The sequence below is a fragment of the Montipora capricornis genome, chromosome 11 (genome assembly GCF_036669925.1).
Source record: "Montipora capricornis isolate CH-2021 chromosome 11, ASM3666992v2, whole genome shotgun sequence".
Taxonomy (NCBI): domain Eukaryota; kingdom Metazoa; phylum Cnidaria; class Anthozoa; order Scleractinia; family Acroporidae; genus Montipora; species Montipora capricornis.
In genome coordinates, this window is record NC_090893.1 from 23,027,529 (window position 1) to 23,042,117 (window position 14,589).

The 14,589-nt window shown below is 41.7% G+C and overlaps 1 protein-coding gene across 1 annotated transcript; it reads right to left on the reverse strand.

Moving 5' to 3' along the window:
- Nucleotides 1-12,293: 12,293 nt before the first annotated feature.
- LOC138023221 (melanocyte-stimulating hormone receptor-like) lies at nucleotides 12,294-14,450 on the reverse strand. The gene has a single exon (XM_068870246.1). The coding sequence runs from the start codon at nucleotides 13,371-13,373 to the stop codon at nucleotides 12,294-12,296; it is 1,080 nt and encodes a 359-aa protein (XP_068726347.1). The 5' UTR covers nucleotides 13,374-14,450.
- Between the last annotated feature and the right edge of the window lie 139 nt (nucleotides 14,451-14,589).

Consider the following 14,589-nt stretch of genomic DNA (forward strand, 5'->3'; position numbering starts at 1 on the left):
TTTTTTGTTTTCACCGTGCTCCCGTTCGGTCTCTCGTCAGCGCCTTACGTGTTCACAAAGGTTTTTAGGCCGTTAGTTAAGCATTGGCGCTCCCGGGGCATACCCTTGGTCTTGTATTTTGACGACGGCGCCGGATGCCTCCATGATTTTTCGGTAGCTCAGAGTACTGCTTCGGCTTTTAGATCCGATTTGGCCAATGCGGGCGTGGTCGCCATTGAGGAGAAATCTATTTGGGTTCCTGCCCAGGTTTTAGAATGGTTGGGCATTGTCTGGGATCTTTCGCGTGGCTGCATATTTATTCCTCACCGCTGCATTGTCAAGTTGCTTAGGGCACTCCTATCACTAAAATCTGGGTCTCGCTCCGTTACCCCACGCGTGGTTGCCTCTGTTACAGGGCAAAGTATTTCCCTCACCCCGGGTTTTGCCAACATTGCATTCCTTATGTCCAGATTCCTCCAGTCATTCGTCAAACTTCACAGCGGGTGGGATTGTCCTTTGGATTTTAGGTCCTATCAGTTTTTCTCCGAATGCCTTCAGGAAATTGATTTCTGGCTTTCTAACTGTGCCAGACTCAATGGGAGGTCTCTCACCAGATTTTCGCTTCCCGTGACTCTCGTGTTTTCCGACGCCAGCAGTTTCGCCTGCGGTGGGTGTGCCTTCCGCGTTGATAGCGAGGAGTTCGACCTTTACTTTCAAGCGTTTTCCTCTTTGGAGTCCGGGTTAGATAGTAACGCCAGGGAATTGTTAGCCATTCTTTACGGCATAAAATCGTTTCGGGCTTCCCTTACGGGCAAAGTGGTCAAGGTCTTTACGGATAGTAAGAACGCGGCGTCTATTTCCGCCAAGGGCAGCAACAGCCTTCGTTTGCATGCTTTAGCTCTCGAAATTTTCACCTATTGTGCCGCACATGATATTTCACTTGAAGTTGAGTGGATCCCACGCTCACTCAACTATTACGCGGATTCGGTCAGCCGCGTTGTTGATTATGATGACTGGGCTGTTTCCACTATTTTCTTCCACCATGTTAGCAGTATTTTTGGTCCTTTTGATGTCGATCGTTTTGCATCCTCTCTTTCCGCGAAGTGCGAGCGTTTTTACTCTAAGTTCTGGTGTCCTGGTTGCGAAGGCGTGGACGCTTTTAGTGCCAGTTGGGGCGGCGTTAACAACTATTTGGTTCCTCCAGTCTTTCTTGTCGCGCATACGTTAGCGCATTTGGAAACGTCTCGCCCGCGCGGTACGCTTATCGCCCGCAAATGGCCTTCTGCTAGTTTTTGGCCTTACCTCTTTCCTCTAGGTCACCCTCGGGATTCAGTTTCCCGAATCATAGAATTTTCTGACCCGTCAGGTATTTTTGACGATTCCCACTTGGGGTTCCCTACTATTTTTAGCGCTTGCAGTTTGCACGCTCCTGTACTTGTTAGTTATTTGGACGCCAGCTCGCGTGTTTAGAGCCGTTATTCAAGCATTGGTACTTTATTGCAGAGCTTTTCGCGCTATTCCATGTAGCGCTTTTAGCGGTTCACGGACGACTCTCGTTGCTTTATAGCGGCTCACCTACGCTGTGTAGCGCTTTATAGCGGTTCGTGTGTGTCCCTTGTTGCTTTATAGCGGTTCACGTACTATATTTAGCGCTTTATAGCGCGTGTCCTTTTTCGGTTTATTCCAGTTCGTTTTTTCATAGTTTTTTTTTTTTTTTACAGGCTAGTGCCTTATTGACGGTCGCTCTAGAGCGTGTTTGCTTATCTTTTGTAAACGTATGGCCTTTGTTGGCAACGTTGTACGGATTTTAGGGGTTTTTGTTTTCTCCGTATATTGTTGTTATTGCCTATACTTAGGATGTATGCGTTATTGGCTGTCCACGCTTAATAAATTGCAATAGGTATTCCGCGTCTACCATTTTTTCTTCATTTTTCTTATGCCTTTTTTTTTTCCTTTTTTTGTTTACAAGTTCCAGGGTATCACGCGGTCACCATCCGGCTTTGGAGAGCCTGTGTACGCTCATTCCAGCGGTTCTTGCCCACAGCAAGGCTCCTAGCACGTTCAAAACCTACCACGGCTGTTTCAAACGTTGGAAATCTTGGGCTAGTGGTTTCCCAGAGGTTATTTACTTCCCAGCTCAAGAGGAACACGTAGCCTTGTATTTAATTTCGTTAGTTCGATCAGGGTCTTCATATTCCTCCATTCAGCAGGCGTTCTACAGTATAAGCTTTTTTCATAATGCTTGCCGGGTTTCGAATCCTTGTAAATCAGCTTTTCTTCTGGCTATTCTAGAAGGTTGTAAGCGCGTTGCTTCGAAACCGTCTAAGTTGAATAGGGTACCCATTTTGCCTGAGCATTTAGTCGCGTTAGTTAATAGATTTGCTACGCCCACAGCATCCTTCGGGGATATCAGAGACGTTTGTTTTGTTTGCTTGCTTTTGCTGGTTTTTTGCGCTTTGACAAGTTAAGTCGTCTTAGGTGGTCTGACATTTCTTTCTTTCAAGATCATATTGAGCTCTACGTTTCCAAAAGAAAAGTTGATCAATTGGGTAAAGGGTGTACCTTAGTTATCGCTAGTACTGGTACCCCCACATGCCCCTGCGCTATGCTGCTCTGTTATGCCGCGCTGGCTAAGCGTAATCTTGATTCAGTTGAGTTTGTCTTTCAAAACCTTAGTTTTTCCTCTTCCAAGGGTTATTCCCTTCGTTCGGGTACGAGTTTGTCTTCCACCAGGGCGAGAGAAGTCGTTTTGGCTAAGTTTCGGGCCATCGGTGTTGATACGTCGGGTACAGGTTTGCACTCGCTTAGGATAGGGGGCGCTTCGGCTGTGCTTAATAGCGGAGTTCCCGATCGCGTCATTAAAAACCACGGTAGGTGGAAATCTGATTCTGCCAAGGAATTATATTGCCGTGAAAATCTCCGGCGACAGCTTCTTGGTACTTCGCGCATAGGTCTCTGAGTTACGCGCGCTCGCTCTCGTTCTTTGTTTTCTCGACACAACTGGTCGTGTCCTTCCTATTTCAACGTGTTGTTGCCTTTCTGCTGATTAGAACTTAAACGTTTTCTCTGCGGCGGAACTCAGTGACATAGAAGAGAAATGTGTTTATGTTCGGAATTTGCATTTATGGCCGCAGTTTGATCCTCTAGGGATTTTACGCCACATCTCGGTATTTAAGCCTTGTCGCCTCTCGCGTTAGTCACTCGACGCAGCCAGTTTTACCGCTCGCACCTTGCCGAGCTTAATTTTTCTAGTATGCTGTTTACGTTTAGTCTCGTAGTTCACAGTGATGTAATTCGTTTTTTCTCCGCCACTACTTTATTTCTTGTATGTTAGCTTTTTCTCGTCCCCAATAAACACAACTGGTCGTGTCCTTCCTATTTCAACCTGTTGTTGCCTTTCTGCTGATTAGAACTTAAACGTTTTCTCTGCGGCGGAACGCAGTGACATAGAAGAGAATTGATGTTTCACATGGTACCATAACATTGGTGTTACGTGATAAATTGTTGTCGTGACAATCCTTCTAATAAGAAGGTCTCTTAAAAGTGTTTGAACTATTAAATGCAGAAGATCCCGAAGCAGGTAAGGGTATGCTACTTCTTGCTTATTTTTTGCAATCCATTCTGTTGCCGTTATCTTCTTGCGGCCAGCGTTTCTTCTACGACGATTTGTCGAAGCAAAAAAAAAAAAAAACAGCAAGAAGTTCCATCGAGTTCATTTGTATTGTATTGTATTGTATTGTATTCGGACGCCATCTTGAACTACAAGTTGAGAAGACACGTGGTTAGGCCAGTCTCAGCCAGATTTTCAAGAGGGCCGCTCACGATGGGGAATTTGCCTCGAGAGGCAAAAAATACCAAAAATATTGGATACTTTTCTTACGGCCTCACAAGGAGAAAATCTCACCAAAATCTCGCTGTACGCGCGAAGAAATGACAGCTACAGTTGCCTCGCGAGGCGCTTTGCTCAGCTTTGACTTATTTGTGCAACGGGCATTTAAGGGGAAAAAAGGCGGAAGAAAACTCACGTTCAGCACGCTTTGCACGCAATATATGCACGTGTTTTACATTTTTGTACCTCTTTTTTCCATTCCTTGAGAATAAATTGTTTCGCTTGGTCTCTTATCTTTACCGTCGTTCAAACCAGTTTCTTTCTCGAGGGGTAAGTAAGCCACTTTAATCAAACCAGAAGGGTCTTGAGTGTTTACAACGCGAATTCATATTTTGATACCGTTTTCTTATTATATTGTCCGTCGTTCCCTCGTGTAAAACAATTCAAATCGTTGGTCTGCGGACAACGTCAGCGAATGAACCACTGTACAAACAAATTCATCTCAGGGGCGAGAGTTTTGCCAACAGGCTAGCGGTTGAGATGGTGTTACGTTTCCATAGTTTCCAATCTGCGGTTTCCAAGAGGCATCCTACCAGCGTTAAAAACTGCTTTTTCTTTTTGCTTTCAAAGGGTTATTAGCGAAAAAATGTCATTTTGAGGCCGTTTGCTTTAAGGCCTACGCTATGACCAACAGCAAAACACGAGTTCTTGTAGAATCAGCAAAGTTATGTCTGGGTAACGTCGGGGCGGGATTAAACCTAGATAAATGGCCAGTTGGGAAGACCCTGTTTTGGTAGGCCTGTGGTGAGGGCGCTAGGATGGAGAAGTGTCGTCTCACGGAAAAGCCATTATATCCGATGAACAACTCCATTGGTTCCAAAGGCGCTTATCCATTTGATACTGAATGATTTATTTAGCCTGGATTTTTCAAAAGATAGGTTTCACTATTATCCGGGGAATGATTTACTAGTAGTAGCTAAAACCAATTAATAAATTTGTAAATGAACAAGTAACCATGCTGTGGAATTAGTTCATTTTAGCTTATTCGTTTTTTTTGTTGTAATTCTTTTTATTTTTTCAACCCACAGGAACCTCAACGCATTGCCACAGATTTAGGAGTCTACGTAAAGACATACGTTGAAAAAACAAGAAAATGTATGTTTTCGTTTTATTGCAACAATTTTAATATCGATAACAGACATAACCATATTCCTTTAGGTAATGTTGAGAAAGCTTGTACGTCTTACCATTAACGATCTTCTGCTTAGGTCGAGCTTCTAGTTCGAGCTCGAGGTTTGCGCAAAACCGCTGGGAGTTATTTCTGTTCCCCTAAAAGACGCAATAAATATCGGTCAAAACAGTAAACTGCATGAAAGACGAAAAAGATTCTGGACATTCAGCCTTTACTTGTGCCATCAAAAATGCCTCTTTCCTGCCTAATTTCGGAAACTGCATCAGATACCATGTCTCAAACGATTCCCTTTAACTTGCCTGAAAGCCGAACTGATTATAAAAAAGGATAAATGAATTTCATGTTATATTTAGTCATTTGATGGGGCACTGCAAACCAGCTAGTAGATATTTCTTTTCGGTCGAAACCATCTGTAACTCAAAGCTCAATAATGTACCTCACATATTTCGGACACAATAAGGAAAAGAAACGTTTGTTTAGTTTCCCAATCAAGAAAAACATACTTTTACCCACACACCCCTCCCCAATAATTAAGCCAATCACGCAATTTTGGTTGAAGCACGTTGAGCTAAGAAAAAATTGACACACTGATCTCGTAATTACCGGAATCTCTTGTCAAATTATCAATGTATAAGGAAGTTTACTTTTCGTCTTGTTTACTTAATGAAAAAATTGCATGTTTTAATCACCGATTTGCTCTAAATACACAATACTCGCGTTGCTAAAGTAGTATTTCAAGAAGGGGTCTCCATTTAATTGCTGATTTAGAGTGTAAGATGGCTTCGAGTTCGTTCAAAATTCGCAGACAAGCGTCTTATAGAGAGAAGTTCGCCGAAGAAATGGACTGTATGTTTAGCGTCAAACGCGGGCCATTGACCCCGCGCAAACGAGACGCTTCACAGTTTGAGGAATGTCGACGCAGAGCGCAAATTCAAAGAATGAAAAACGCTTTCCGCACGTTGTCATTCCGTTCAGAACCGACTATCGGAGAAGAGCATCTGAGAAGATCAGCAAAATGCACTGCTGAAGCACCAGGCACGAAGGGGGACCTTGTTGTGGAAAAGAAATAGGATTTGATTCACGACTACGTGCCTGATTGCTTCGAGTATATTCAGAATTTCCATCATAATTTACCGGAGCGATCTGGCAAGGATAAACTCCGGCTTCAAGGTAATATATCTAAGGGACAGTGAAAGGACAGCAAATAGCGAGAACGAGCTAAGAAAGGTATATAAACAATATATCAAAAGTGTAAGCCCGAATTCTTCTTTTAAAGGTCATTTGCAAAGGGTCCGTGGGAATACTATGCAACCAGAAAAGATAGAAAACACGAACGAGGTTGCCAAGGATACTTTAAATTTGTCTCAAAAATGCAGATACGAGGGCATCGAAAAGTGTGACAGGAGACTTGAAGCAAGCACGAGATATTCTAATCTTGAGGTTTTAGGGGAAGATACCTTGCGAAGCTGCACAGATTCCGATGAATCGAGTTCGAGAAATAAACAGAAACAGCGATTACCGAGTCCGAGTGATGGCAGCGAGGATGATGCAACAAGTGACATTGAAGACCCACGTGGCAGGCTCGAAAAGGCGGCTGGGAAGTCCATGCCGAGCCAGCCGAGTTTTCAAAGTATTGACAGCAATTTTTCTGGTACAAAACCTCCGGTCACTACCCCCAACAGAATGTCCAGAGGATCGTCCGTAGGAACGCTTGTTTATGAAAACCGCAAAGGCGAGAAAAGTGTTAACCTCAATGGAACGTCGCTTAGGCTAGAACCCTCAGCGCGGCAAGCAGAACAGAATCACTGTCCCCACGGCCTTGCACCATTTCATTCACGTTTCCCACATCTTAAAGCGAGTTCTCTTCCTTCCAGCCCCACGAGACAAAGATGGAGTGAAACGGCAACTCCTCCGTGGCAACAATACAGAGTTCTCTGCGATGCATTTCGACCAAACAACTCGCCCCAGAGCGTCGTGTGCCGGAAACGTTACCCCAGTGTGTATAAAAGACCAAAGTTTGCGTCCACCACAGAGCTTGAGTACTATATTCATGTTGTATCCGAAGCGTATGTGTGAATAAGCTATGTATGTGTGAATAAACTTGGTTAAACTTGGAACGAAGAAAATTCTGTACTGTGTTTGCTGGAATGGCTATAGCAATTTAAAAGCGCATTTCTTAGTGAATCCAGGAGGATGACAATGGAAGTAGCAGCTCTTGGTTCAGACGCATATTTGTGTAAACCATGATACAGTTTAAACGTTACTTTAATTAGGTTTTGTGTCTGAGTTACAGAAAGACCTTTCTATATAAGTCGAGATTTACTCATTTCAAGTCGCAGACTTGCAAACAACGGGAAAGAATGTACAAAAGTTAACGTTTAACGCGCATATGCAAAGACGGTATGTTGTTCCAGTTGCACTCGCGTCACATAGCCTGTTGCAAATCATACGGCCTGTGTAAAACCATGCTGAACGTCAGGCAATTTACTTGTTAATAGAGACGCTATTTAAGATGGTCACTTTTTTGGCATCCTCTGCGATTATCGTTGATGTAGGATCTACGATCATCTGCGATCGCCTGCAATCACATGAAAACTGTGAAAATACCACGAAAGGATTTTGTTGCTCAATGATTAAACAGCTTTCATCATCTGCATAAATAAAGAAACCTCTGCGAATGAAAAAGTTTTTATTGCTAAAATTGCTTTCGTAACTGCGAGGATCATAGCTTCACTTGATTTCATATCCGCAGTTCAATATATGACTCATTTCATACATCATTTCATTCGTTGATTCATTCATCACGTGAACTTTAAAACCCACAAATGACCAGCTCCCAACTTCAGTGGCTTCAGAGCTCAGTTGGTTAGAGGGTCGCACCGGTATCGCGAGGTCACGGGTTCAAACCCGTTGACGTCCTGATTTTTTCAGCCTTCTCTACGCTATTCCTAAAATTCAACTGAAAGTTGCGTCCATAACTGCGAGGGTCATAGTTACACTTGAAGAAATCTCTATAGGCCACTTGGGATAATACCATGATACTCTTTGTTTGACCCCCCAAGTTTTACATAAGCATTGTTTTTCGTTTTCTATTGGGACAAGTGTAAGTCCCAAGAGAAACTGGAAACAATGCTTATGCAAAATTTTGGGGGACAAACAAAGAGTATTATGGTATTTTATGAAGTGGCCTGTAGAAGGCCAACCTATATGCTTGAGAAATGACTTATGACAACAGCAAAATGGAATCTCCTCCCATACACCCCAACAAAGGAGTTGATCGTCAACATTAGTGGTTTATGACTAACTGATCAAAAACGAAAACAAAAATGTAATGGGTGTATCGTAGTTTTATGTATTTATTGTGTGCAAATTAGATAAGAGTACTAGTGTTCTTCTGGCATGGGTGGGCTCCCAAGTACAGTCACAAATGAGTCTATTTTTTAGAATACCCGTTCCCGCGAAAATTTGTTGTCATTTCCCTGAAAAAACATGGCAAAAGCAGTCCCGCTTTTCCTGATTGGTTAAAGTGGCGTCCCTTTGTTTGTTTTTGCGCGTAAAGTGTATCTAAAAATAGGCCCACTTGTGACTATGATGGGGCAAGACCGTATATTGATAGAGAGAGACTCTTATCGAATTCATTTTTGTTGTGTGCTCTCAAGGAAAACGGCTTATTTACCGTAATTCGGAGGGTCGTTAAGTTAATTAAAACATAACATAGGTATTTGATATGCATAAAGATTTATAGATAGTAAGAAATGAGCTATTATGGATCAAAGAATGTATGCAGAATGAAGACAAGCTTACCGGACGTTTAGTTGCTTTCAAATGGGCTTTCATTGACCAAATGCATAAATGGCGGCCAAGAATGTCTTTTGTTTATGTGCTAATGAGACTCACTAGCCTCGCTCTCAAGCAACCTTTCTTTTGTATTTTATCCATGCAAACGAGGCTACTGAGGCCAATTAGCAAATAAACAAAAGAATATTTTTTTGGCTGCCATTTATGCATTCGGTCTATTAAGCCCAGCATTTTATTACGGTCCTCTTGCTACTTGAAAGCTTTTTCCCTTTTGCACAAATGAAACGAAATGAAATAATGAAACTGCATTAAATTGTGGGCTTGATATCAGGCGGGCGTTCAGTTTGTATACTGTGACCGTGAAGGACCGGGGAGTAATCGGAAGAAAATTGTAAGAGCGCATTTCCGAACGGTTGAAACTGAACCCCCACAGGAACCCCCACAGTCAGGTAGGACACTTCATGGTAAATACATAACAAAAAATCTTTGGGGCCAAACAGGGAGACGAGTAATCGATTGTTTCATGCTCCCTAAGTATATCGTTTGAAGTGTTTAGTAACTCCTTGGAACTATTTAATCCTGAGCACTTGTTCGAGATTTGTTAGTTTTAATGACCGTCGCGGTCATGAAGTATCTTCACCTTGTCAGTATAACGCATGGCTGTGTATTTGTCATAGAGTGTCCCACCTGACTGTGGCAGATCCGCTCTGGGGACCGTTTCTCGAAAGTCCCGAAAACTTTTCGGGCCCGAAAAGCCATTTGTGAAACCGCTAACCATTTGTTTTGGAAAGCCAATCTTTTAACATGTTTTTAAGCCAATTGAAAGAACCATGTCTGTAATGTTTGACGACTTAAATCCTCTCTATTCTTGAGATACAGAAGATATTGTGACACCCGAAAATGGCCCGTAAAGTTTCGGGACTTTCGAGAAACGGGCCCCTGGTCACAACCACTTTCGATTTGCTGTTGCCTCTGCTTATCAAAGCAAAGCAATGTTGATTGTGTCTTTGAAAAATCACTCCTTTGTAGGAAAGATACTTTTCGTCTTTGGCCGACGAACCTTGATTAGGAATCGAACGCGAACTGCGATAACAAACACGAGGCTAAACAGGCCTCACAACTGAAATAAATTTTTAGGGACTTGACGTCGTTTCGTATTTCTCATCATACATCTTCAAAAGTAACAGTTACCGTTAGCTAAAATTTTTGAAATATATAACAGTAATTTGAGTAGCTTTTGAGGTAATATTGATTGTAACAAAAGGAGGTAATACAATACTCTACGAAGATAAATAGGAAACAATGAAAACGAAAGAGAATATATATCCCAATAAAGATACAACTTTTCGCTGCTAACGTATTCATTTCGTGATTTTCCGCCATCCTTAAGTGAATACTCTAGCAGCGAAAAGCTATATCTTTATTAATAAGTTTTACATGTGTATTAGGTATATGCATTTCAGGTATGCGCTTGTTTAGCCTTGTTTCAGTAATTATGATAGGATTTGAAGCGCCTGTAATACGGTCCTTGAAGACTTATATTTTGAACTGGGACTGAAATGACTCTAAGTGAAATGATTAAGAGCGCGATTTCTTAATCATTCATTCACCTGTACTATGAACTCGTAACAGGCCAGCTCCCATATTTCTTGTTTGCTCGGATCACGTTTACTGTAAAGCAGTGCAGCACAAACGCATGAATTTTTTTCAGGCTTCCTTAGCAACTGCTTAAGTTACTGACAAGTGCTGTGGTTTGTTTCATTTAGAGCTATCGGTTGTGTAAACACAAAGACTCGCTATACAAGGCGTGGTGCCCTAAGCACTCGCAGATGCCGTGGACGCATACAGTGTAAAGTTCTTCGATACTGAATTAGTGCAATAAAAAGCCGCTAATTGCAATGTGTCCGTAATATGCTATGAGATGTTACCTGTCATTTCTTTTTTTTAAATCTCCCTTTCCGTTTTCTCCAGCTGGAAATATCTTTCAGGGGTTTCGTCTGTTTCTTACTGTTTGCAGAGTTTATATAGGTGGACTCGTTAAGAAACTCTGGAAACTACAAAAGCGAAGAAAGTGAGGCAGCGCTTCATGCTAACTTGACAGTGACCACGCACAATATTTTGTCCTCAGTTCACAACAGAGTTTTGACAGAATAAATTAATCGAAACTTTATGACTGCTTGTCTTTTAGAAAAAGGCTGTGGGTTATGCACGAATGGTAAGGGCCAAAACAGCGAACAAAAACATGAAACGAAGAAACTCGTCGAGTTTCATAACCATCTTCATACATTAACTAAGCTGTTTGTTGATCACCATCTTGGATAATCAGTTGTGCTTTAATGTGAATTCGAACAAAAGCAAATCGTGAAGCAACTGACCCCTGTTATGATACGTCTTCGTGTTTACTAACTTCTTTAAAACATAACCACTGCAGATGAACCCATGTGCAGCACAAACGTTTCTAGATTTTATTTTCCTTCCCGGATTGATCAAATGCTAAAAAATTAACAAAGAAACCGTGGTTGTAGATGTTACTATGTCCTATTTTTCATTAAAGTTCTTATTTGCCTGCCAAATACAAACATTTTAATTTTTTGGCTACCAAATAAAAGCTTTTTCAAATTATGGGCTTTAAAATTGTCTGGAAAAATTTTAGCCTTTAAAAGTAGGGCTTCCTAGACAAATTTCAGTCTATAGCTTCTTATATCGGCGAGATTAATTGTTAGAGGCAAACTTTTGCTCTAATATTGCCCAGGCGTTTGTCAGTAATTAACCAAAAGTTATTTCAGAGAATACCAATTTTTAAAAGCTTCATTCAAAAAACAAATATGGTGACTTGCTACTTTAAGTTGGTTGGTTCAGTTTGAACTTCTTACGTAGCGTTATTACGAGAAAATGTTCCTCAGTATGACCTAGCCTCACACTTATTCGGTTTTCGTAGAAAAGTCCAGAGGGTGGCCGTCTTACAAAAAGGCCGGTGGAAAGAACGAAAAAAAAAATGCGAACACCAGTAAAGCTCTGAGATGACAAGGCTCTTCACTAGAAATCTGGTTAACTGGGTGCAAGAGTTGAATCATTCGTTTTTCTGGTTTCGATTCCAAGGAAGGAAGATAAAATATTATGCCTTAACTGACCACTTCCCATGCATCGGCGCTTTCCATGGACAATGAAACTAATATTAAAGATACAGTAGCTTAAAGTTTGGCTGGTAGGCACGCAGTATGTGACTTAAGCTAGAGTTGTCCTCAGTGAGCTCAAGAAAAAAAGACCCTAAACCCCCCCCGGCGGCCACGTTAACGCCACATAATCACCTATAGAGTTTGGAAGAACGTTTACTTTTGGCCTCTGCTTATAGCTCTGTGAGTATGGCTCACTGGCTAGCATATTCACAGGCTGCGAAGTAGCAGAACGGAAAATTAGCTTTATCATACTTCCAACACTTAAGCCTACAAGGAAGAAGAAGGCTTAAATAGTTAGTTAAAGATATTGAGATATTTATTATGACTCAATCATTATGGCAAGCTCGTTTTCCTCACCGTTTTCAGACGACGGTGTTATTTTCCGAAATCTCACAACAAAAGCGTCTTTTCGTTGCGATTTTTTCGAGAAAACGTCAGCGATTACCTTCCTAATGGCTTTAAATCTCCACACGCAGACCAAAGGATTGAGGGAAGAATTGAAAAATGCCGCTGTTTCAGGCCAGCTGTAAAAATTGTAACTGTCAATGTTGCCGAAGAGGAATTGATGGCTAAGGGTGACAACTAGAACAGGAAGATTAAACAGTACATAAACTGCCACGATGGACGCAACATTTATTGCCAGCTTGATTTGCATTTGTCGCATTGCGGACATGGACGAGTAGTGATGTTTTTTAATTTGTCTTTGGTGGCGAATTACTGTTTTCAGGATTGTAATTTGGATAATAACAGTAGTTACGAGGAAAAAGGACCACATTACCAGATGAATACCTCGAAAAACGTCATTCTGCGCCCATTGCAGAAATTTGAACAGTATGTTTATCAACCAAATGAACAAAGCCGTTTTCAAAACTCGCCGAGGACGGGCAATTGCAGAGTATCTTAGGTGATATTCTAAGGCTATGAGTCTTTCACAGCTTACAGCACTCAATGTCGTGAATGACACTCCGTAGTAAACGTAAAATCCCGACGAGTAAAGCATTCTCACCGAGCAGGGAACGAAGCCGTGCGCGTTCTCGAGCTGTCTGTAGGCTACATAGCTCGGTTGAACTAGGATACCAACCTGGAGGTCCGAGATCGCCAGGCAAGCAAGAAGGATATTGCAAGGCGATTGAGGGGATTTCCTTGTCAAAGTGATCAATACTATGAGCAGTTTCGCCATGACAGCGAAAGGCGACATCACGGCATTTAAGACACCTGTTACGAGATTAGTTTCGGTTCGTTGATGGAATACGTCGAATTTAGCATCAGGGAGATGGAAGCACTGACCGTCATCACCTGGTCCATGATTCGCTGGCGAAGTTGTGATGCTCAAATTGTGGGAAAGAACGATAGTAGAAGACTTCATTTTCCACGGTGTCTCGAAACTTGTGCTTCTCATACAGTAACTTTGAACATAATGAACCGGAGGCGGTGTTGAAATACCACTTTCGCCTCTTTCTTAAACACTTCACTACTGAAAGTAATTACTAATGGCATATGTCCGTAAAAACGTCAATAACACGTTTGTCGATTGTAGCCTATATGTCATGTAATTTGAAAATGTATTTCAGACAGGACAGACATGATGGAGCAGAACTAACTCAGAATCTGCAACTGATCGAGGAATCTATGAATTTTTTTTTACTAGTAAAAAAGGAAATTATGCAAATCACTGTATTTTATCGGTAATGACGTCGGGAGGAATTCAATTTATAATGCGATATGTATAATTCGGATTTTCTACCACTGAACTAATGGAGGCTCGTGGTACGTTTGGAAACGAAACGTCGAACGATGACAACGTCGTAATTGTAAAAAAGAAAAGTGTTGAATTCTTAAGCTCCTTGATTCTGAAATTAGGCACTTTAAGATCTACGACGGAGACGGCGATGCAATCTTCCCTTTCGTAAGCAAGAGAGACTTACGACAATTTTCACTATTGAAGGGGCACTGTCATGAGCTGCGCATGCTCGAGTTTGTTTGCTCTCGAGCCCACGGAAAATTCTAGCCGCCATCATGGATTCACGCGTGAGTTACGTATATTCGCCAGAGTTTCTCCTTTGTCCACCATGGCCCTCCCCAGTGGACACCATTTTGAATTTGTCGATTCAACTTGAAAAAAGTTCACCTTACACTTTTCAAGTTTTCACAAGACGCTTGCGCATGCGCTTCTCGTGACAGTTTCCTTTTAAGTTTATCGTTTGCCAATGAGGAAAAAAAATTTCATCTAGGACTACATCAGCAGCGTATGTCACTTAGAATTAAAAAAGAATGCGAAAAAACCTTAGAAAAAAAAAAAGAAAAAAAATTGAAAAAGTGGATAGAACGATATCGAACTCGGCTCTATGGCAATAGCGCAATGAACTTACCCGAAACGACACCTTGAAACTGGCAATTTTAAAGTATTTAAATGTAGCCTCTCCTAACAATTCACTTAAAGCTAACCGAATAAAAGGCTTGGTTACTAAGAATAGCATCGACCGTCAAAAATGGCATCGCTTGTTTACGAAAGAGAAATTAGCGACGACGACGACAAAAACGTCACCTCAAAATATAACTTTTCATTATCGTAAGTCTTCCGCCATTGTTCCATCTCGTTCACGTCTCACAATGTG

Bases quoted from the DNA above. Each gene is read 5' to 3' on its own strand.
- LOC138023221 (XM_068870246.1), bottom strand. From the start codon at position 13,373: ATGAGAAGCACAAGTTTCGAGACACCGTGGAAAATGAAGTCTTCTACT.